This window comes from Rattus norvegicus, chromosome 4 (assembly GCF_021556685.1).
Source record: "Rattus norvegicus strain SHRSP/BbbUtx chromosome 4, alternate assembly SHRSP_T2T, whole genome shotgun sequence".
Taxonomy (NCBI): Eukaryota; Metazoa; Chordata; class Mammalia; order Rodentia; family Muridae; genus Rattus; species Rattus norvegicus.
Window position 1 is genome coordinate 78,667,120 of NC_141537.1, and position 23,653 is coordinate 78,690,772.

At 45.9% G+C, this 23,653-nt stretch overlaps 2 protein-coding genes and 2 long non-coding RNA genes across 9 annotated transcripts; 2 read left to right on the top strand and 2 right to left on the bottom strand.

Moving 5' to 3' along the window:
- The first annotated feature begins 6,233 nt into the window (after positions 1-6,233).
- On the top strand, positions 6,234-10,127 carry Gimap1 (GTPase, IMAP family member 1). Its single transcript, NM_001034849.1, is given in 3 exon segments — positions 6,234-6,307; positions 8,111-8,201; positions 9,181-10,127. Coding segments are annotated over 2 exon segments (903 nt in total). The 5' UTR covers positions 6,234-6,307; positions 8,111-8,158; the 3' UTR covers positions 10,041-10,127.
- A 323-nt stretch (positions 10,128-10,450) lies between these two features.
- Positions 10,451-14,727, bottom strand: LOC147994836 (uncharacterized). Its single transcript, XR_015686543.1, has 5 exons — positions 14,609-14,727; positions 13,203-13,410; positions 12,977-13,098; positions 12,777-12,838; positions 10,451-11,902 (listed from the first exon to the last, which is right to left on the bottom strand). It is a non-coding gene; the product is annotated as an uncharacterized LOC147994836 (long non-coding RNA).
- Positions 13,142-19,830, top strand: Gimap5 (GTPase, IMAP family member 5). Of its 6 annotated transcripts, none has more exon segments than NM_001033913.1 (3): positions 13,142-13,387; positions 17,279-17,327; positions 18,607-19,830. In NM_001033913.1, a coding segment is annotated over 1 exon segment (981 nt). In that variant the 5' UTR covers positions 13,142-13,387; positions 17,279-17,327; positions 18,607-18,684; the 3' UTR covers positions 19,666-19,830.
- On the bottom strand, positions 16,400-22,761 carry LOC147994837 (uncharacterized). The gene is made up of 2 exons (XR_015686548.1): positions 22,485-22,761; positions 16,400-17,064 (listed from the first exon to the last, which is right to left on the bottom strand). It is a non-coding gene; the product is annotated as an uncharacterized LOC147994837 (long non-coding RNA).
- Positions 22,762-23,653: the final 892 nt, after the last annotated feature.

A 23,653-nucleotide genomic window follows, 5' to 3' on the forward strand; every position in this document is an offset into this window, starting at 1 on the left:
ATTGGAATTTTGATGAGGATGGTGTGTCTATAAAGGGATTTCAGCAATGAGGACATTTAAACTGCATTTTCTCCAATTCCATTTGCGAGTGCATGCACACGCACGCCTGTATAGCAGTGTCTCTGTGTGTGTATCTATACACATGTGTCTTTTTCAATTCACCTCACCAGTGCTTTATAATTTTCTTTGCAGAGGCCCTTCACTTCCCAAGTTAAATTTATTTCTATGTGCCTTTGTAACTATTGTGGATGAAATGGCTTTTATCGTGTGATATCTTAGAGTGTGCTATTTGAGACCTGTGACTTCAATAAGTGGTATTTAAGCCCAGGCTTGTGGTGTTCAGCATGCAGAGCTCATCTCTTTCCCATGGTGCTGTGTATCCAAGAGTAACAGCCATGGATTGTACCAGCCAAACTGCCTACAAACACCTAGCACTTAGGGACGTGAGTTATTAATGCTTCAGTCAATTTGCTTTTGTTTATTTTCTTTTATTCAGCTACTTTGCGCTTTATCCCAGTCTACCTGAGCTTTAGTATTTGTTTCATCTGGTCACTGTTCCCATGGAAAATGTTTACTCGTAAACTTCGGACCAGAGGGTGACTTTTGACCCTTCTGCTCACACAGTGAAGTTCTCTGCAGGACTCTGCAGCAGCCATTTACTGTTTTCTTTACATACTGAACCGGAAACAGTTATTTCACACGTGGCTGATCATCTAACCACAGGGTTTATCTCACGATGTGGTTGAACTCAGGAAGGATAAAAGTCAAAATGAAACATTTCTTAGCATGTTTGGTGAGAAAACCAGTTGTTGAGGAGCTTCTGAGCAGGGGAAAGCAGCAGGTGAGAGGAAGCCAGTGAGATCTCAACTAAGGCTCCTCCTGGGCTCACTCTGACCACAATTACCTGTTTACATATACCAAGGAAGTGCGTGACGAAGCAGAGGACCTGGAGGAGGGCCCCAGTAAGAGAACCAGAGCCCAGCTCCTGTGAGGCACAGTGAGGGGAAGGGGCATGGCAACCCCTGAGGTGAGTTTTCATTTTCAGTAAGAAAAATGTGAGGACCCCTCCGCCTGAACCCTGCTCCAAGTCCTCACAATCTGACTTTCATCAGTAGATCTCGCTACTCTTTGCTTCCTTTGACAATCTGAGACCTTCTTGCTGCCACTTGCCTTGGGGTATACTACAGAGATAGCTCAGCAGCTAAGAGCACTCGATGCTCTTGCAAAGGACCTCCTGAGCTACCAAACAGTAATTAATGAGCTAACCCCTGGCAAATAGTTCCCCTTTTACCAGAAGTAAAGTTTTCCATCTCCATCTTGTGTGGTAAGAAATACTGATGTCATACCATGGACACCCACGTACTCCTAGATATTAGCTGTAGTGAGATGACAGTGGAAGAATCTAGAAGTTTGTTTTCTAAGTTCAAGAATACAAGACAAGCTGTTTGTCATTTGAGCCAAAAAAGACATACCTCTATCAATCCACATCAAAGTAACTACAGGAAGAACAGAGAGATTGGCAATAAATGTGAAAAGTGGACTTCAATAGATAGACATTGTTCTTTAACTTATTAAAATGATTCAACTACATCCACATTGGGTAATTTGTATGAAAAATCACAATGAAAAAATTACCTATGGGATTCATAAAGATAGCAAGGTGAACAAAGGTTTGAGAAAAGCTAACATTAGTAAGATGATAGTGAAATGTATTTTTGCTAATGTTTTACTGGGATCTGCACAGTAATACTTACAAAACTTATAAGTGCAGGTGTCAATTGTTTACTAATCCTCCATGAAGAAGTCAACTTAGACAACCGAGTCACCTGTAAAGTCATTGTAAAACCTGAGGACATTAAATAATTTTATTACACTCATAGTTTGTGTCAGGGGTTCAGGCTAAGCCCAGTGGGTACAACTGAGCCCTGCTGGGCCTCAGCAGGAGTGGTTCAAATGACTAAGGATAGCAGAGAATTAAATAAGGGGACAGGCCTGACCCCCTTGCTGTTACCTGTTCCTCAGTCCTCTGAGGTGCCCTTGTGGAGGCAGGAGTGGAACTTTCTACACCTTTCCAACCATTTCTCCCTGGTGTGTGTGCTCCCTAGTCTACCAGAGCACTGTAAAGTCAGAGGTGGCGCTAGTCAGCTCTGGTCCTTATTGGGCTAATAACAGGGGAAAAGGCCGATTCTGTGTGAGACCCTGAGTTCACAGATGCTCAAAGGTCTCATTTTAATAGTCCATTGTATTGTTACAGCAGCTCAGCCATCTTCACTCACTGAAGCAACAGCTCTGAATATACTCAAACAGCCCTTAAAGAAGCATGCCCTTGGGCTGGAGAGATGGCTCAGCGGTTAAGAGCGCCGACTGCTCTTCCAGAGGTCCTGAGTTCAAATCCCAGCAACCACATGGTGGCTCACAACCATCTGTAATGGGATCCAATGCCCTCTTCTGGTGTGTCTGAAGACAGCTACAGTGTGCTTATATACATAAAATAAATAAATCTTAAAAAAAAAAGCATGCCCTTGCATGCACCTTTGAGGAATTGTCAGCAAACTCTGCAAATAGAGGCCTCTGTGGAGCCCTGGCCCACTCGTAGCTCATACTGAACCTTCTCTATTCCCAACACACTGTAGTTCAAAACTACAGTGTAGTTGTTCTGAATAGAACTACTAACAATATATCCAGAGTTTCTATAAAGTGTAATATTAAAGTTAGATGTCAACCTAACGGTTCACCACTAACCGCCATTGGATAGACAACTGAACTCATAAGTAGGTAATGACCTGCGTGCCTTCCATCTTTTCTACGACGCCTCTGTGAACATTATGAAAATAGATTCAACACAAGAATGGGTTCCTATGAAGATGGCATCACATTAATTCACAAGTGAAGAGTTTTTGTGTATGAGCAGCTTGCATGCGCACACATATGCTATATACCACATGCATGCCTGGTGCCCTTGGAGGTCAGAAGAGGGCATTGGATTTCCTGGAATTGGAGTTGTAACTAGTCAGTTACCGATGGATTCCTGAGCCATTATGTGGGTGCTGGGAATTGAACCCAGCTCTTCTGCAAGAATAGCAAGTGTTCTGAACTAATGAGCCATCTCTCCAGCTCTTAATACACAAATTTTAAAAGGATCACCTAAGATGTATTTATCTACTCCTTGGCATGCATTTAAAAGAGGTTTGGGGTGAGAAGAAGGAGGGGGCCCTCTGTGGAGTGAGAGGAGGACACACTGGAGCAGGGCATGGCACTACACAGTCCATGAACTGATCCAAGGAGGTGGCCACTGCCTTTACATCCTGATACCACAGATGGGAAGCTCACAGGGGACACATCTCTGTGCTGTGTGCGCTGACAGCGCCCACCTCTCAGAAATGTCAATCTTGTTTCACAATTGCCTCGAGGAGAGCTTGACTTTTCCCCTTTCTCCTTTGTGAAACTTTGATAGTCCGCCACATGCTGTCCCCATCTGTTCATAGGAAACCATTTTACACCCCCCCACCAGTGTGAAAGAGGGGACTTCCAGGATTCAAAACAAATTTAGTGAACATGAACTTGAGATGGTATCTTTTCAGAAAGAAGCAAGGAGATGACTGTTCATTCTGCATCCTCCTCCTGACCACAGGAAAAAGAAACACCTTTGTGAAGTGTACAGCCACCAGACTTCATCTCCAAGAATGATATGGGGAAATGTTGATTGTAAGAAATTTTTGGGTGTTTGTATCTAGGTTAAATGTCCTTTTAATTCATAATCATCCAAAGAATCTAAGACTTCTGACAAAGGACGGCAGGGTAGTTACAGTGTAAAAGGACACTGTAAAACTCACCAGGGCCACTTCTTCACCACAGCTTGGGAGTTTTAAAAATATTGAATCCACTTGTACTTTCTGCTCTGCAGTTTTGCACATCTTTATCTGTGTTCCTTCCCTCACCAAACATAGTATGCTGTATCATCTTGCTAAAAGGTATGTCTTAGCCAGGCCTGGTGATCCTGGAATGTAATACCAGTTCCCTGGGGGGGGGGGGCTGAGGTAGGAAGGTGGCAAATTCAAGGCATGCCTCAGCTACAGGGCAACATGCAAGGCTAGCTTCGACAACTTAGTGAAACACTGTCTTAAAATGAGAGGCAAAAAAGCGGGGGACAGATATATAGCTTAATGCAATAGGACACCATGTGCCAGGCAAAGGGTTCCATCCCCAGGAATGAAGTATAAAATAGAGAAGAAAATAAATAGCACGACTGCCTCTCAGATGGCAGCTACAGGCCACATGAATGCAATATTTTATCATATGAACTTAATGTACAGCTTAGTTTCCCCATCACTCCAACCACACTGCCCAAGTTCATAGACCTGTGAGCCCTGGGAACATCGCTATCATCACAGAATCTTTGATTAAGCATAAACACTTTGCAAACAAGGGTTGTGCAAGAAACCACAAACAGTTCTCAATGATTTCTTAATATGTCTGCGGTCTGAAACATTTCCCACAATTGCTTCAATCTACAAGAATAAAACGAATTGTTGTGACTTCAGACGTTCACAGTAAGCCCTGCCATTCATTTTAGCCAGGGCCTGTTCCTTCTTCCTCAATTTTGTCCTGTATCTGTAGGCTTCTATAGTCGCATGTCCAAAGGAGATGTTCCTTCAAGGTTGGTGTTGCAAGGGCAAAACTGGAGAGGTTAGGCCAAGAAGAAGCTTTCTTGAAGAGCTTCCCACCCTCTCTAGTAAGGATTGAACCTAGGGTCTCCCATGTGTTCTATCCTCAGACCCCTTTTAGTTATTTTGAGACAGGACCTTATTAAGTTGTCTAGGCTTAAACTTATGATCCTCCTGTCCCAATCTCCTTAGAGTTGGACATGCCCATGCTTTTGGGGGACATGTTTAAAACTATGCTGACACATCTCTTCTAATGGCTCAAACAATGAAGCAAGAGAAATTCTATCCACATGCCCAACACGAAGGGGCAGCACAGAGACAGTCTCTTCCCTCAGCTGACCAGGAGTGCAGTCAATTGTCAGTACCCACTGTCTGGTCATCACCCTAGTCCAGAGACTGGCATCTGCTGAAGAGAGAGGTATCTAGGTTAAATGTTTTTTCCAGGGGAAGTTTACATCCAATAACTGGCTGAGAAATGAAATCCAGTGTCTTCACCTTCTATCTCAAGGTTTATGCACACTGTAGCGTTCCCTGTGGGGTCAACGTTTGTCATGACTGACTCAGTCTAACTTGTCTTCACCGATCCTGTGTTCTTCCCTTCCTCTCTCAGGTAAATCCCAAGATGACTCCCTCATAGCTTCTTTTAGCACCTATGTCTCCACCCCAATAATCCGTGTGTCTTGGAACCCAACCTTTTTACACATGCACACACACATGCACGTGCACACACACAGGCACACATGTACACGAATACATACATAAATATACATACATGGATACATAGTTTATAATATTAATAGAGTAAAAGAGAAAATCATGCAGTTGCTACAACTATTAAAAGACATTTTTAAAAATAATTCACACCTCCAAACAAAGCCTTTATTTAGTGAAATAGGAATGAACAAAATATGCATACACTAATTTGAAGATTAATCATTAATAATCAATAACAGTCTTAGTGATATTAGATATTCTATTCTTTTTAAGTTTCTCTTTTTTTGTTTTCCTTGGTACTTTATAGAACCCAGGACCTTGTATATTCTAGGCAAATGTTCTATCAGGGAGTTAAACCCCTAGCCTATGGTGGTTGTTTTGTTTTGAGATGGAGTCTTAAGAAGATTGAGTAGCCTAGACTGGCCTTAAATTTGTCATCCTCCAGTCTCAATTGGACACCATTTTATAGTAAGAGAAATCCTTAAAGAGCAAAACAAAAACAATAAAAATAAAACAACAAACAAAGCAAATACAAACACATAAACACACACACACACACACACACACACACACACACACACACATTATATGTAACCAATTCTAGAATAGAGTCAGACAAGAAAGGCTATGGCAACATATTTGATACTGCTAACCTTTTGGACACAGACAGCTTTTAATCACAGAGAAGATCGAGTGTGTGATTCTATAGAGGAATGCAAAGACCACAACGGCATGAAAAATGTTTCTGTCTCTTTAAGCCATCATCATCCGGCCTTGCTCTCAGTTTCCTGATTTCTAAGACCCAGGCAGACTAGTGACTTCCTCTATGCTCAGCCCTAGGCAGAAAGAGACTTCTGCACGCACAAGCGAAGGGAAGGCAGGAGGCTGGGGGCTTTTCTGGGCCACATCAGAGACTTTCAGCAAGAAAGGTGAGCCTGAGGCATTGAGTTTGGGTGGAGAGGAGGTTGGACTGTGAGACCAAAATGTCTGTGCCCTCACACACTTGTGCTGTACAAAGCAGTATTTAGGTGCATACTGTGCATGCGGCACAGGCAAGGGAAGGCTCCCAGACACTTAGGATGGCCTGGGTTTCAACCTGACAAGTTTGGAGGAAGTCTTAGGAGTACATACATCCTTGATGAACAAAACTTATCTCTTCCCACACTTCTCTCACGAGGTAAGGGAAAGGTCTAGATCTCTTCCCAGGAGCAAAGCACAGCTTAGAAGACAGCCTTCCTCAAAATGCACACTCCGCAAAGGCAGAAGATACTTCTATGCCCCTATAAACCATGCTTTCAAGGCCACTCTGAATGTGCCATGTCTGCCCCTCTTCTGGGGCTCTAGCAGACCTCAGAGGAATGGAATTAGCCCCCACTTGGCAGGTAAACCTTTGCTTCCTGGTTTTGTCCCACTCCAACTGCAGGAATGCCTCTGTTTCTTCATGTCTACACAGAAGGATTTAACAAACAGCGACTTTCAAATTCTGGATGTGGATTAAGCTTGTGAGAAACATCCCATTTGTTGTATCAGAACTACTAAGGATGGCTCCAAGAAACGTGATGTTGAAGGGAACACCTAAATATTTCTTCAAGCTTGTAGGCGGGGAACTGGACTATTCTTGGGCTCTCTTGAGCATATAGAATTGCACCTGTTTTAAGTTTCCGGGTAATAAAAACATTTATCACCTGAGCGTTCAGTGCTTACTTTTCTCTTAGAAACGATTGAAAGGAAACTCAGCCAGCCACTCTGAACTCTGGGACGTCCTGGTGTCCTGCCCTGGATTTCCCATAGAGTCCCTGTACATGATTCCTCATTTCTCTCTGGGACAAGCTTCTGGCCCCTTCGGAAGCCTTGTTCATTCTCTTGGGTCTTATGGCCGTTTCTTCATTTTGATCTGTGTCATTTATGGGCATTTATCTTCTGATTTCTGCCTACAGATCAGTGGCATGGAGTCACATAGTGAGTTCTATTAAAGGCTTGGGGAGATGGGAGGGGCACCAGCCCAACCTGCTTCCAAAGCCCTTCTGTGGGAGATAGGCTATTGAGTTACCATTTCCCTTCTCTGTGTGCTGTGTCCACAGGATGGAGGGGACATATCACCCACAGTGGACACAAAGTGATGGAAAAATACAGATGGAGCGGTGGAAAATACAGATAAGCACTCAGACAGGAATGTGGAACCAAAGTTATCACCAGAGAAGGCCAGGGAGGGCTGGAGAGGCTGAATTTGATTTCTGACTCGGACTCGTTAGCTGAATAAAATGACTGGAGCAGCCGACTGAGGGGACACTGTTTTGGGCTTACGAACTCCCGGGATCAGGCCTACATGACCCGGAAGTGTTTGCCTGTATCAAATAATGTTACAATCAGAACATGGGTGGAAGAAGGGAAGCACTTAAAGCCAAGGGCTTGGAGACCCATAAGACAACTTTGCGGAGTGGGTTCTCTCCATCCACCCTTACCGAGGTCAGGAGAGCAAGCTCAGGTTGTCAAGCTAGCACTGCAACCATCTTTCTGGTCCCGCTAGATGTTATTCTTCAAACTCCAGAGGCTATCTCTAAGAAGGAATAGCAGAATTTATTATGGTGGACAAAAGGTGCCTCCCATTTGCCTGTAAACTGAAGCACACACCTAAATGTTCAGCTCCTTGTAGACAAAGCCTTGCTTTGTGCCTCCAGAGTCCCCTGTTCTTTAGGTTTTGCCTGACTTTGTTGTGTTTTGTTCAATTGCAGGGATGAGCACGTAAATGAGAAAACCAAACTGAGAGCCTCCTCAGAAGCATGGGGGGAAGAAAGATGGTGAGAGATGAGGAAGGCGCCTATGGTAAGGGCCCTTCCCTGCAATTGCACACTGGCTGTGAGTGGGCTCAGAGTAAGAAAGGGGTGGAGCTTCCTCCGGTCTGGAACCTGGTCCTACATTTGGCTGTCTCTGACCCTGTCCTGCTAGGAGCTCAGAGCTTTGACCAGGCTGTCACTGGGTCCAACCGCATGAAGGGAGGACCCTAAACCTACGCTGGCTTCCACAAAAAAAATGGCACAGGACGGGGAATCCAGAACTAGAGTGAGTTTCACTCACCAGGTCCCCAGTCTTAAGGAAAGAGGATTAACTGGGTATCAGGATTTGGGGAGTCAGGGAGTAAAAGCACACATTGCCAAACCTGATGAACTGTTTTCAACTCCTGAGCCCACATAATGAAGGGAGGGAACTGACTCCTTTAACTTCACAGGGACATGGTGGTAGGACCTCCAAGGAAATAAAATATTATAGAAAGGGGGCTGCATTCTTTTTAGGGAGCCAGCCAAAGGCAGGAGAGGTGAAAGAGGGAAGAAGGTAAATGTTCTTCTCTCTCTAACAACCTGGAGAGAGCCCTCGGGTAACCTCCACCTTTGAGCTGTGTCCTAGACTGAGCATTTCCTGTGGCTACCCAAGGAGCGCTTGTTGGGCTGCAGTCAACCCCATTGAAGGGCTCCTCAGTGCTTCATGGTCCGCATCTCTGGGGGATGGGGGGCGCATTAGTGTGTCAATTCAGCCTCAAGTTGGCCTTGATAAACCCAAGAGTTATAAAGGAATATTTTGTGAAACGTCAGCGGGAGCATCTGCAGGTGCTCAGAGAATCCAGATGCAGAAAGGAGAGGTGGGGAGGAGCCTGAACTCAGAGAGCCCAAAGCAGATGGGAGCACCAGGTTTCCAGGGGGAGCAGGCAATATGGGTCCTTCCCCTGTATGCTGAAGGCTTGAATACAAGCAGTATCTCAAAGGAAAGCCTATGTCTCTGACTCAATATCGTCACATCTCAACCTCAGGCTCAGAGGATGACTCCAGGGCCCCACAGGAGCCCCACCTGAGGCTCATCTTGGTGGGCAGGACTGGGACCGGTAAGAGTGCCACTGGCAACAGCATCCTGGGCCAGAAGTGCTTCCTGTCCAGGCTGGGGGCGGTGCCTGTCACCAGAAGTTGCACCTTGGCCAGCAGAAGATGGGCCGGTAGGCTGGTGGAGGTGGTGGACACCCCGGACATCTTCAGTTCCGAGACCCCGCGGTCGGACCCCGGGTGTGTGGAGGCAGCCCGCTGCTTCGTGCTGTCGGCTCCCGGGCCGCATGCGCTGTTGCTGGTCACCCAACTGGGTCGCTTCACCACGCAGGACAGCCAGGCGCTGGCCGCAGTGAAAAGGATGTTTGGGAAGCAGGTGATGGCGCGCACTGTCGTGGTGTTCACGCGCAAGGAGGACCTGGCCGGAGACTCCCTGCAGGATTACGTGCGCTGCACGGACAACCGCGCGCTACGAGAGCTGGTGGCGGAATGCGGGGATCGCGTGTGCGCCCTCAACAACCGTGCCACAGGCAGCGAGAGCGAGGCTCAGGTTGAGCAGCTGCTGGACCTGGTCGCGTGTTTGGTGAGGGAGCACCGGGGCACGCACTACTCCAATGAGGTGTACGAGCTGGTGCAGGCCACACGGTGCGCTGACCCCCAGGACCAACTCACCAAGGTGGCGGAGATGGTGGTCGCACGCACGCAGAGGCGGACCAGGTTCCTAGCTGGGCTGTGGAGATGGCAGAAATCCTACAGGCAGGGCTGGAGGGGTCTGATGATCTTCGTGGGTGCTGCCCTCTTGATCTGTCTGCTGTTCTACAGAAAGGTCCCAGGCCTTTGGGGACCAGAGTAACAGATAAAGCTGATCTTAGAAGATGCTATGACTAGGAAGATCTTTAAAAACAAAAACAAAAACAAAAACAAACAAACAAAAACACCAAAAACCCCAAAAAAAAAAAAAACCAAAAAAACTGAATACTTAGAACTCTGCTCAGAGCTTCAGTGATTCACAGTTGGGGAACATGGCATCAACTTTGCTAAGGTTCTGTGGTGCTGAGTCTCAGCTTTAACTACATGCATTCAGAGTTTTAAAAATAAAATTGTCAACTAACAAACGCTTCCTCCAGACATTTCTTCATCTCTGTGGCCATCCTTCCCTTAAATTAGTGAAATACACCCGGTAGCTTGTAAACGGGGGCAAAAATCACAGCGCAAAGAGAACACACTCCCCTTTAAAAACAATAATGTTCTTATTTATTCTTTGAGAATTTCATATATTTTTATCATATTTTCTCACTTTCCTCAAGTCCTCCCAAATCCTCTCCACCTCCCTACTCACGGAACCTCCTCCTCCTCTTCTTCTTTTTTTTCTTCTCCTCCTCCCCCTCCTCCTTCCTCCTCCTCTTCTTCTTCCTCTCCCTCCTTCTCCTCCTCCTCCTCTTCTTCCTCTCCCTCCTCCTCCTCCTCCTCTTCTTCTTTTTTTTCTTCTCCTCCTCCCCCTCCTCCTTCCTCCTCCTCTTCTTCTTCCTCTCCCTCCTTCTCCTCCTCCTCCTCTTCTTCCTCTCCCTCCTCCTCCTCCTCTTCTTCTTTTTCTTCTCCTCCTCCCCCTCCTCCTTCCTCCTCCTCTTCTTCTTCCTCTCCCTCCTTCTCCTCCTCCTCCTCTTCTTCCTCTCCCTCCTCCTCCTCCTCCTCTTCTTCTTCTTTTTCTTCTCCTCCTCCCCCTCCTCCTTCCTCCTCCTTTCCTGTCCTCCTCCTTCCTCCCCTTCTCCTTCTCCTTCCTCCTCCTCCTCTCCCTCCTCCTCCTCCTCCTCCTCCTCTTCTTCTTCTTCTTCTTCTTCTCCCTCTCCCTCCTCCTCCTCCTCCTCCTCCTCCTCCTCTTCCTCCTCCTCCTTCTGTCTTCACTAAACAACAACATGAAGTCCAATATACTCCTGAGCATACTCCAGGGCATGAAGGCTGGCCTGGGATTGCGGTTGATATACCCAGTATCACTTCATTGAAGAAAATTCATCTTCCTTCTCCCATGAGCCATAATTTGTGAATAGCTCCTGGCTGGAGTGGGACTTCATGCCCACAAGCCTTTGCCGGAATTTGAATTGGGCTCAAGTTTGCTCAGGTGTTGTGTACATGGTCACATCCATGTTCACGTGTGCACTTGCCCTGTTGTGTCTGGAAAACAGTTTCCTTGAAATCATCTGCCACCTTTGCCTCTTACAGTCCTTTTATCCTCTTTTCCACAGAGATGACATAAGCCAGGGATTTCCTACCAGTGTTCAAACCAAAGCATGGGATCTGGAAATTGACTTCACTAATTAGCATTAATAATGAGAGAAGAGTCACTGCCTACCTTCAAAAAACACTTGCCAGGACTTTGGGATGGAGGTTAATTTGTTCCTCTGTAAAAAGATATTAAAGGTTCTTTTTAAAAAATAATTATTTCAAGATGGACTTGACGACACATGTCTGCTAGGAGGCATAGGCAGGAGGTCAGGTGTTCCTCTCCCAGGACTCTTGGTTCAATTCTTTTTTTTTTTTTTTTTCAGAGCTGGGGACCGAACCCAGGGCCTTGCGCTTGCTAGGCAAGCGTTCTACCACTGAGCTAAATCCCCAACCCCTCTTGGTTCAATTCTTAATACTGGGTGGCAATAGTCTTGGTCTTGGTGGGGTCATGTGAACTCTGGCCTCTGGCAAGTTTCTGAGTGATTCTGAGCTTTTCTGAAGAGTTAAGAGGTAAAGGGTGAGTAAAAATCAAATCAAAACAAAACAAAGCCTCTTCAATGGGAGCAGAACTATCCCTCAGAATTCTCTTTTCCTTTCTTCCTTAAAAATCTAAATAATAATAAATAATAAAACCCCAAACCCTTAGAACCATTTGTTCTTCCTCTTTGCCTTTTCTCTGAGATGTATATCTTAAAAAAACCTTTTTCTTGAGTGGAGAGGTGGGAGGATCTTGTGTTCTGAGCACTCTCTCTTTGAAATGCAAACATCAAAGAAGGTCAGACCCTACCTAGCTCCCTGAGAATGTGGGGGTCTAGCTTAGGTTGAAGCCTGAGTGCAGGGCTTTCCCTGTTGCAGACCTTCCTCTTGCCCTAAGGAAATAAAAAGCTACTAGCAACTAGCAGACACAGTTGGTCACTACAGACCTTAGGATAAAAGACAGTGACACTAATAAAGCCTCTTGAGGAAGAGGCTTTTTATGAGACTGACTCACACAGTGGCCTAGGCTGCCTTCTAACTCAAGGCAATCCTCCTGCTTCAGCCCCCTGACAAACTGGGATAAGAATAATCCACCAGCTTGAGTTATGTCTTCTCTTGAAAATACATGCAGAGGACTGTATCTACCTGGCTTTAAACATCTTCCCTCCCTACATCTCTCCTTCTTCTTCTCCTTTCCCCAACTTCCTGTACCGTCTCTTAGTGCCACCTCCCTTGACCCTGCGAAACCCTAGTGTTCACAACGGAGAGCCAAGTATACTTCCCTGACAACAGAAAGAATCATGCGGGAAGTCTCTGAGAATCGCCCCGCATAAGCCAGCAGTGTTTTATGTTCAAGACTTAAATTTAGCAGGTACAAAGGTAAATACTTCACCCTGCTTCCAGCCCGTCTGGATATTCCATAGGCGAGAAACTCCATAATGGCCATCCATGGCTCTGTCAAATAGTAAAGAAGGGGTAACCAGCATGAGGTAACAGCTTAGCTGTCCTTTGAGAGGGGGCAGTCTATGTTCTCTGGGACCAGAGATGCTTTTCTGACATGGGGCCCAGGGGCTTGGGAGTACAGATTCTCACCTTGGGTGCTGATGTAGAACCTGGGGCTCAGCACTTTCTAGCCACAAGAGGGCTTTCATGAAAAGGGGACTGTCTTCCATTTCTCAGCGTCAGGCTCCCAGAACTATGCACTCAACACCTCCCTGAAGGGGAAATGAGTAGGGCAGGGAGGCTTTCCACAGGAAGTGGTCATTTACTAAGGCAGTTCTGCTGTGTTCTGGCGGATGTTCATGGCCTCTCCACCTACCTGAAGGGAAACAGTCTGCAGGGCAGTGTGTGTTCTGTCACCATGGGTTTTTTTTCCTGCCTTCGGACTCAGGGTTTACAGCTCTGCGAGTAGCTGCTCCGTGACAGCATCGCTCTGCAGTCACAGGCCCACCGCCTGCCTGTAAGGAACCCCATCTGGGAGACGGGAAGCTGCGGTGCACTCAGGTGAGCTTGATTTGTTGGGTTTCCTGGACAATGAAAGAGCAGGAATTGAAAGAGAGTGAATTGAATGTCGGTGACGGCATATGGTGGGACAGAGACCTGAAATTTGCATGCCACCATCCCTAGACCCCAGGCTTCTCTTCTGATCACCTGTGCCTTTCTGAAACCCCTAGGAAACAAAGGTGAACAAATGCTCTTTCCCCTTTGACGAAGGAATAACCGAAGTCCCAGTGTCCACAGACTTCCCCAAGCTCCCCCAGCAGGTGGAGCACATTTCTTCTTTTTACCCCAGACTCCCCTACCAAGACCAGACAGACCACACCTGAAGAGGGCAGGATGGGTTCATAAGGCTCTTAGAGGCCAGAGTAAAATCTCCATGTTCCCTCTAGCCCTTCTCTAGGAGACTGGTCAGTGAATTCTATCTTAGGATCTTGTTCTGAAAACCACCTGATTATTCACGACTGGGTATCCCACACCTTCCCTTCACACACCCCAAGAAACTGTGGTATGTCAACAGCCTTGTGTTTAATACACTTGAACATACCCCTTGTCGACCGAACTTTACAGGAGAGGGTACTGTTTCCTGGACTCTTGGCCACTAACCTGGACATAAAGGAACAAGGGAGGGGTGGATGGGTGGAGCAGATGCCAGTGAAAATGTTGGTTTTGTTTTTAGTTGTGTGAGGGAGTGCACTGGTGTCCCCGGACACTTGTGGAGATCAGAGGACAGCTTTCTAAAGTCATTTCTACCTATCTGCTTGGTGGGCATGGCTTCTTTCTTGTTTCTGCCACACCCGGGGGCAAGCTGGGCTGGCAGCCTCTGGCTGATCCTCCTGCCTCCAGTGCTGCCTCACTGTGTATAACGCTGGGATTGCAGAAGCAGGCCAGCATATCCAGCCTTTCGTGTGGGGTCTAGGCCTCAGAGTCAAATCTTCAAGCTTGTGCATCAGGTGTTCTGGCCTGAGAGTCACTGTTGCCAGCCTTGTACTTAACAAGGAAGACAAGGAAGGCTATCTCTCTCAGCTTCCTGACTGAGCTGTGTTCTCACTGTTTGGTAAAATGAATTGTCCTGATAAGTTTGCTTGGCTGTTTTCAGACAAGGATGAGCATTTGGGTAGTGCTTCTGCCTCGTTCTTAATAATACCTCCCTGCTGTCCCTTGTCAACTCTGCTGCCCTCGCATGGCCTGTCAACCTCCCCTTCCCCCCATAGCCTCTGCACTCACACTAGGAAAAGTTAGCAGAACTGTCCCTTTGTAGAAGAAATCCACCTCCATGCTCAGTCTCCCCACAGTTGTGTGCACTGCAGGCCAACAGCCACATCCCTTCCTGTCCATCACAGACCCCTCCCCCTTTCCTCTCTTTGTAAGATGTTGACTGACTTTTCCTGTTTGATTTGTGTCTCTCTCTCATGCCCCTGCCTCACCTCTGGGCATTCATATCTGCCAAATAATTTGTCCCTCAGTGAAACATTTGTCCCCTGTAGTCTGTCTGATTTCTCAGAAACTGATTCAGAAACGTCCCTGCTAATATTGTTGAGTTTGGTTATGACAGCCACACTGCACACATGCAATGGACACTGAGATCCAAGTCGGATTCAGATTGAAATCCTTCCGAACAGAACTGATACCTCCCACGTCTTATCTCTGAGTAATTCTTTTTCTCAGTTGGGTACTTTTGTTTTGTAAAAACATGAACCTAGACACGGAAGTACAGTACTCAGTGCTGGTTTGGGAGAAAATTCCAGCAGTCAGTACCCACTTTGTGTCCAAAGTATGGGATCAGCAGTGTCATATGTGGGGTTCCAGGAAGAGAGGATTGTAGGTTTATTATGGATGATCTCTTCCAATTCCCCATTGACTATTAAATCCAAAAGAAAGCACAGATGAAAGAAGCCACTTGGGTAGGTTTAGCTATAAGACAAATACGTGGCTCTGGGGAACTCATGAACTTTAATAGGCATTCCAGGGGTCCGTCAATAACAGCACAGAGAATGCAGGGGAAAGAGGTCATGCAAGAAGCTTGGAAGTGATGTCTGCACTGCGGGCGGACATGGTGGGCAGAGTCAGTTCATCTCCACTGACACTGCACCCTTCACCTTCAGATCTCAGAGAATCAGTAGGAACGATACACTATGATTCGAAGAATTTTAATAAAAATCTGGGTCTAGCTTACAGTCGTCAGAACGATGTGTGAGAAGTAGCTTCGAGGGAGCTGTTCTTCTGTGGGAGCAATGAAAGGAGGGGGAGAAGAGTCAGGGGAAGGGAAGAGAAGGGAAGGAGAGAAGGGTACGAGGAGGCAGACAGACAGGGAAGGAGAGAGGAGGAGAAGGGGATAGAGGAAGAGGGAGATGCTTTAAGATATTCTGGCAATGTGAAAATAGTCAATAGTTTTCTAGGAAGAAGTCCAAAAGAGCCTTTTTTTTTCCCAAAATAAAATTGCAAAAGAGAAAGTAACAGAAGCATCCTATGTAGCACATGTGCTATGAAGTATTGTAAATTCAACAACCAGTCCTATGTCCCTAAGGGTGATTCAAACAAGAGTGTGCAATCAGGGAACAACTGTGGAGATCTGGGGATTTTCCTGAGATACTGGGGTGCAGCGAGAGCTGACTCACCCGGCACAGGGTAACCCTGGTCATATTCATCTAAGAGAAAACCTGCGCTCCAGGTGACCTGTTCAGCAGGCGTGCAGAGCTACCGATGAGGACGATTTTACAGCGTTCTTCGGTGTGAAAAGCAACAATTTCAGAGCAGTTTAGATGTCTGTTAATAAAAATAGTGAGTAGCGTGTTGCAAAAATGACACTTATGTAAAGGTTTAGGATGAAATTGTCTAAGCATGTATATACATACATAAAATACAACATACAAAAGCACCAAAATACTGATTGCTGTGAAGGCTAGAATGAGTTAGACAGAAGATTGGGGAGAACACCAAAAACCATGAAGCACATCTGTGACGGTTTCATTTTTAAATTAGGTCATGCAACTATACCGGAACAGCAAATCACTTATGTTCATTGCAAATGGTGGCTGTTTGTTTTTATTCTGTGTTTTCTTTCATGTACCTTTCCCAAGTACAAATATGCTTTAAAACTAAAATGTTTAAAAACTAGCTAACATGAGCTGGGAGTTGACCGAGGAGCAGTTAGTGTCACAGGCTAGCCCTTCCTGTTGCATGCTTCCATTTTACCACACCAAAACCAGTGAAACAGCATTACAGTCCTTTTCACAGAATATGTATGCCATGCTCAATCTAGTTTCTGGCAGAATGTGCTAAGATACAAGATTGTGGTTTTTGGTAAACCAGGACCTCAGAACCAGGCAGGGAAGATGCTTTGTCTGACCTCCTGACCTCCTTCCTCTTGGTCAGTCCTTGGAGAAATTGTCATACTGCATTCATTCCTCCCAGGGAAAGTATGCTGGATTGCTTCTTTGCCTCTGGAACATTTCTGGACATGCATGGCACTTCAAACAAATCAATGTTATTCACAGCAGGGCAACTGTGTTCTCTACTCTGGCAAGTTCATCTAAGTTGGTCCAGTTTTTATTGTTGTTGTTTGTTAGTTTTTTGCTTGGTTTGTTCTGGTCTAGTTCTTGCTCATAGAGGAATGCTTCCCACATTCTGTACTTTCAGCTTGAGGAGGTCATCAGTTCCTCAGTAATGAACATGTTTTCCTCCTAGTAAGGAAAAACAATACAATAGCTCATTGTTCTGGGATGACCCCACCCCACTCCAGCAGTTATTTATAGATGTTTGAAAGTAACACCTAGGCGGGAGAGTTAGCAATGGAACTGGCCACCCAAGAATAGTTACCCTTAGCCACCCCAGTCAAGGTGCCTTACCAGTGCCTACAGGGACCCAACTTTAACTCCTTTCCCATTTTTGTTCCAGAAGAGAATGGAAGGCCTTCAGAAGAGCACATATGGAACTATAGTTGAAGGTAAGAAAACACCAAGGTCCTAAAGAGCTTGAGAACTGGAGGGAGTAACTGTTCCTTGTCCCACTCCAAAACAGGTGCAGATGCTCAGTTAAGATGTAGGGCGGGGGAGACGACTGGTGTTTGTCCTCCAGTTCTATTGTGTCCAAGTCATTGTTTTTTTCATGTATATAGATAATACACATGCACACACATATACATACATACATACAAATACACATGTAACACATATACATGTACAGACAGACACACATTCACACAGGCATACATGCTTACAAATACACATGTATATACATGCATATGCACACGCATGAGCATGTACACATACACACTCCACTGTAACACTGTGGAAATGTTTCTTTGACACTCATTCAGAGTTAGACAGGCCTGGAACTAAATTTTGAGACGTTCTCTTCCTTCATCTCCTCTCAGCTGCAAAAATTTTGAAAAAAATCCTTTAAAATGATTTCTTACAAAACACCTCCGAAAGTCTAAAGGAAATGAAAAACAAAACAAGCCAAAAAAACAAAACAAACCCACAGAGTAAAAGACATAAAGTAAGCATTTTTGCTTTCTGTAACACCGAGACTTGAACCGAGGGCCTCATGCTTGCTGGATGGGCATTCTACCACTGAGCTACACCCCAGCTTTCTACCCAAACGAGCGATCTTTTAGTCTATAACGTACTTAAAATTTGTTTGGACTCACAGGACAGCCCCAGATACTTATCCCTTCAATGCTGGTGAAGGGGTCCCTAGTCCCCCGCCCCACCCCACCCCCACACTCCTGTTCCCTGGGTCCCACCTGACCAATCAGAAGATCTCTCTGGCATGTCCTCTTTGTCTGCGTCTCAGTGTTTCTATCCATCTTCTCTTCCACCCTTCTCCAGCTCCCACTGTAGTGTCAGTTCCCAGATTTCCACCTGACAGTAACTGTCACCATCTCTCATCTCAAATTCAACTGCCGTTTTGCTTCCTAGCATATCCAGACAGCTCTGAATGTGAGTCACTGGGGGCTCTTCCACAGGCTGAGCACATTTAGATAATCTGTCTGGAGAATTGTGGGTAAGGAGGTGACTGTTCTGTCGGTCATGACTTCTCATCCGTCTCTACCTCCTTCCAAACTCTTACTAATTTCATGACCAGTTTTCTGGGGATCTTCCCTGAGCATCTAATGGGGGAGAACACAGGACGTTTTCTTCAGAAATGATCTGTTTATCTTGGTTCAGATGGCACAGAGCCTTCCTGCGACACTTCTACCCCTTGTCTGTGACTCCCAACAGGGACTCTGTGAAAGTCAAAAGTCACCTAAATTTATAGCCAAACAGTTAGGAGCATGGAGTTATGCCTGTTTTCCTGGGATGGAGGACCATGGCTTTGAGGAACTATCCACAAGGACCCATGACCTCAACGTCAGAAGACTCACTAAGGGAAACATAAACTTTCTCTTGTCTACAGGACAAGAAACCTACAGTGTAGAAGACTCTGGCCTCCTGAGGATCCTCCTGGTGGGTAAATCTGGCTGCGGAAAAAGTGCCACAGGGAACAGCATTCTCCGCAGACCAGCGTTCGAGTCCAGGCTCAGAGGCCAGTCTGTGACCAGGACCAGTCAGGCAGAGATGGGCACATGGGAGGGAAGGAGCTTCCTAGTGGTGGACACACCCCCCATCTTCGAGTCAAAGATCCAGAACCAAGACATGGACAAGGACATTGGGAACTGCTACCTGATGTGTGCCCCAGGACCCCATGTGTTGTTGCTGGTGACCCAACTGGGACGCTACACAGTCGAAGATGCCATGGCTGTGAGGATGGTGAAGCAGATCTTTGGGGTAGGGGTCATGAGGTACATGATTGTCCTCTTCACCCACAAGGAAGACCTGGCAGATGAGTCCTTGGAAGAGTTTGTGACCCACACAGGCAACCTCGACCTGCACAGACTGGTTCAGGAGTGTGGGAGGAGGTACTGTGCCTTTAATAACAAGGCTTCTGGGGAGGAGCAGCAGGGGCAGCTGGCAGAGCTCATGGCCCTGGTGAGAAGACTGGAACAGGAGCATGAGGGCTCCTTCCACAGCAATGACCTCTTCGTTTATACTCAGGTGTTCCTTAGAGGTGGCTACAGTGAACACCAGGAGCCATACAAGTTCTACCTGACCAAGGTGAGGCAGGAGGTAGAGAAGCAGAAGAGGGAGCTGGAGGAGCAGGAGGGCAGCTGGATGGCTAAAATGCTTTGCAGAGTCACGTCCTGCTTGGACTGGCACATTGCAGTGTCTGTTCTTCTTATTGTTCTTGGTCTGACCCTTCTCATCACTTTAATTAATATGTACATTGGCAGGTGGAAATGAGTCTCTTTGGGTGAATCCTGCCATTATCCCTGTCCACCAAATTTCCCCATCTCCATGTTAGGGAAGCTCAGTCTTCAAATAATTTCACTATCATTTGACTCCTGTGCATGAGACACAGTAGAACCCTTCTAAATACCGTTAAGTAAATAAAATATGAAAGAAGAATGTGTTTCTCTCTTTGTTGAAGTTGTCAGGATAGATGATGGAGCAAGAAGCTACCATCATAAAGGTCTGGGGGCTTGCACAAAGGAGGACTCAGGAACTGTGCAGCAGTGGGTGTGTCTCACCTAGAGCCCCACTTCCTACAGATGTGATATTAAGAGGAGAAATGCAGAGCTTAGAGCAGAGTTATATTTTAGTCATAAGTTCACCCTGACCTCACGGTACCTATAAAGTCAGAACTCCATCATCACTCCACCCCTGAGAAAGATAAAGATGGTGTGCAGGAAGCAGAGGACTCTGAAGGTACAGAAGAGACTGAGGTTAGAGGCTGGGACGTGAGTGGGGACTGAGTGAAGAGGTTACAGGATCAGGGTGGGTCTTACACCAGAAAAAGCCGGGTCAGCAGTCAAGAAACACAGGAGCCAGAATGTCTATGATCAGAGATACAAAGGGCTTGGAAGACTGTGTAGGAGGTATAGGCCCTCGGCAGCACAGGCGGGCACAAGCCACTATGGTCAAGAGGCCATGCATTGACAAACCGGATGAGCAACAAATTTTGAGTTACATGTAATTTTCATGTATGAAGCTAGAACATTGTTCTCCTGAGTCAGGCGTTTAAAAAAAAAAGGTGAAGATAGGTTGGAGAACGAGTGCAGGAATTAAGATTATATACTGCTGTGATCTCATGCACAGGCACTGCACTCACATGTGCACAACCCCATACAGACACACACACACACACACACACACACACACACACATACGTGTGTGTGTGTATGTATAGATTATAGATATAGATATAGATATAATTATTTTTTAAATATAAAAATCAGGTTGGAAAAATGGCTCAGAGGTTAAAGTACCAAACTAGTGTCCACATACAATTCAAGCTCAGTAGCATATATCTCTAACTCTAGAACTAGACAGAAAGGGAGACAGGTGGATCGCAGGGGCTCTCTGACCAGTCAGTCTAGTGGAAAATGTGAGCTTTCCAGGCTTGGTGAGAGAAATATTGTGAAATAAGGTTATCCAAGAAAGTGAAAGAATTTTACAGTGGAAATTGTGAAACAGAGAAAGAAATGGAAGAAAACAGCAGAAGATGAAAGGGTTGATCATGGTCAAGAATCAATATTGTGAAAATAGCAATATCGTTGAAACCAGCCTACAAATTCAATGCAATATTTGTCAAAATGTCAGTGTTATTCTTCAAAGAAATTAAAAAAAAAATAAACAGAAAAGAAACCCTAACATTCCTTTGGAAGCTCCTGGGAACAGCTTGAGATCCCAGAGAGTTAAAAGAGAAATCTTGAGCAAAAGAACAATGCTGGGGGTATCACTAACCTGATATTACAGAGACATTGTAATGACATCGACAACAATATCAGGAACACAGATAAATAGAATAGAGGCCCAGACACTAATCCATGCACGTGAAGCCATGAGACTTTTGACAAAGATGCAAAAAAATATATATCAGAAAAAAAGACAACACGGGCAGGTCCTTTGCTAGGTCTCTGAGAGCAGGCCAGCTGAATCATTGTACAACTAACAGTCGCCTGTTAACAATATAGACAATATGCTAACAATATAGACAAATAAAAATCATACATCTATTCATATGTATATATGAATGGTATGGAAAGAGAAGTGAAATTGTCCAGGGGAATAAAAGGACTAACGAGAGGAGAAAGATTGGTAGGGAATGTAGGGGATACGGGAAAGTACAGGGTAGACTTACATAAAAATATTCTCTCCGACCCCAGTTCTATGTACAATAAATTTACAGAAACTTTAGATGTCATTTTCAAAAACTGACTGAAATAAAGGCGATATGAAGACTTCTTTATTACTTCAAATGCTTTAAAATGTGTGTAAAGAGACTTCGTTAACAACCAGGCACATCCCTAGACAGCTAAAAGGGACAAGTATGTTCACAGCCAGCTCCTGGGACCCAGGACAAGACTTGTCATTAGCATGCGCCACGCCCCCCTAAAAAAGACAGATTTTCCTTTTCCCCGTCTCGTTCTATCCCCCAGAGGCAGCCTCTGCGCCCCTTTCCCCTGATAAACCTCTCACATGAGACCTGTTGCACGGTACGGTGTGGTTTTGTCAGAATTGCTACCTACTTCCATCAGACTTGAAATTCAAATCACTGATTCAGTGGGAAAGTTTGGCAATACAGAAACTGGGTGAGCTCTAGAGATGGTGGTGGGGAGCTCAGTTCCCTCCATCTCACTGAACAAGACTCAGAGCAAGAGGAGAGACTGTCTCTATCTGTGGGTCTTCTCGGTAGGCGGAAACCTGTAGCTCCTCCCCCGGAGACTCTTATTGACTTCTCATTGGTTGGCATAGGCCTGCAGGCTCTTTTCCAGACCCATCGTTCAAAAAGAGAATAGGGAAGCATTTACACCAGACACCCTAAGAGCTAAGGAGAAAGGCCTGGAATTCTAAAGGGAAGACAGAAGAGGCCCAGAACAGCAGTGTCCACAGACCAGTATTGCACGGTTTTTTGGGATCCCGGTAAAGATTTAATAATAAAGACACACAGACATCTGTATAATTTAAAGCTGTTGGCTTTTTGCTGAGGCAGTCTCTCGCTAGCCTCTAATTTAACCTGACTTCTCTGACTGAAGCTTCTCGCGGCTCTCATTGCTTACCTCCCTATCTAGCCTTCTCCCTTCTGCCTTTCCTTTGCTTCGGTCTGCCACTCTCCGCTTCTGCTCCAGCTCCAGGGCAGGCTGCCATCTCTTTATTATGCAAAACAAACAAACCCCCCAAATCCGACCACACTCCTTACTCAACCAGTTTAAGTAAGGCCTGGGGGTGGGGGGGCCTTCGTGGGGAGATCACCCTCCTCAGCACTGCTTGACTTTCTTTGAGGGACGGGAAGTGACAAACATTTACACATCCTGCTAGCCTGTTGCTGGCTCAGCTAACCATTGAAAACAGGAAGACACACTTTTTCTTTTCTTTTTTTTTTTCTTTTTTCTTTTTTTTTTTTCGGAGCTGGGGACCGAACTCAGGGCCTTGCGCTTGCTAGGCAAGTGCTCTACCACTGAGCTAAATCCCCAACCCCGGACACTCTTTTTCATAGGCAGAAAACACAATATTTGTGGGTCATCCCAACACAGGGGAGTGGTTTCCCGGGGTGGCGCTTACAGCAATGAATGCTTTAGAAAGTTGCTTTAGAAACCGTCTCTAAAATGCTGAGCACCAAACATTGTAAAATATGAGCAAAGAAATAATAAAGAGGATTGATAAGGACAACACCAAACGCGCACAAAAATCCGAGTGTAAAGCCACCCACTTTTTCCCTCTGGGGAACACCTTGAGGACCCAGCTGCCCCCCGACCCCCAGCTCCCTCTTCTGCTTTTCCACCCTCTTCTGGCCTCACCTTGGCCAGGTAGAACCTGTTAGGTTTTAAATCTCGGCTAGTGTCTGGACAGCACACACCCACCCGGTTCCAAGTGGAGAGGGTTAATGAGAAAAGAGAAGAGCGGAAAGGTGGCTGGTCATGGGCACATGGAGTGGGGGGATGGGGAAGGGGGAAAGAGCAGTGAAGAACAAAGAGCAAGAAGAGGTAAGAGGTGGAGGAGGGGCAAGCAGCCTCTTACATAGTCAGGCACAGCTGGCTGTTGCTAGGCAACTGTGGGGCGGAGCATACCTCGCTGCTGTCAGGTAGCTGTGGCGGTGGAGCTTAGAATACCAGCATTCCCCCGTTTTGGTTTAATTAAAAAAGAAAAAATTAGAAGTGATGGTGAAGCAGGAATAGGGTTGTCGTGATCTCTGACTACTTCCTGCTTGCTTTGGGGCGATGTGTCTCTA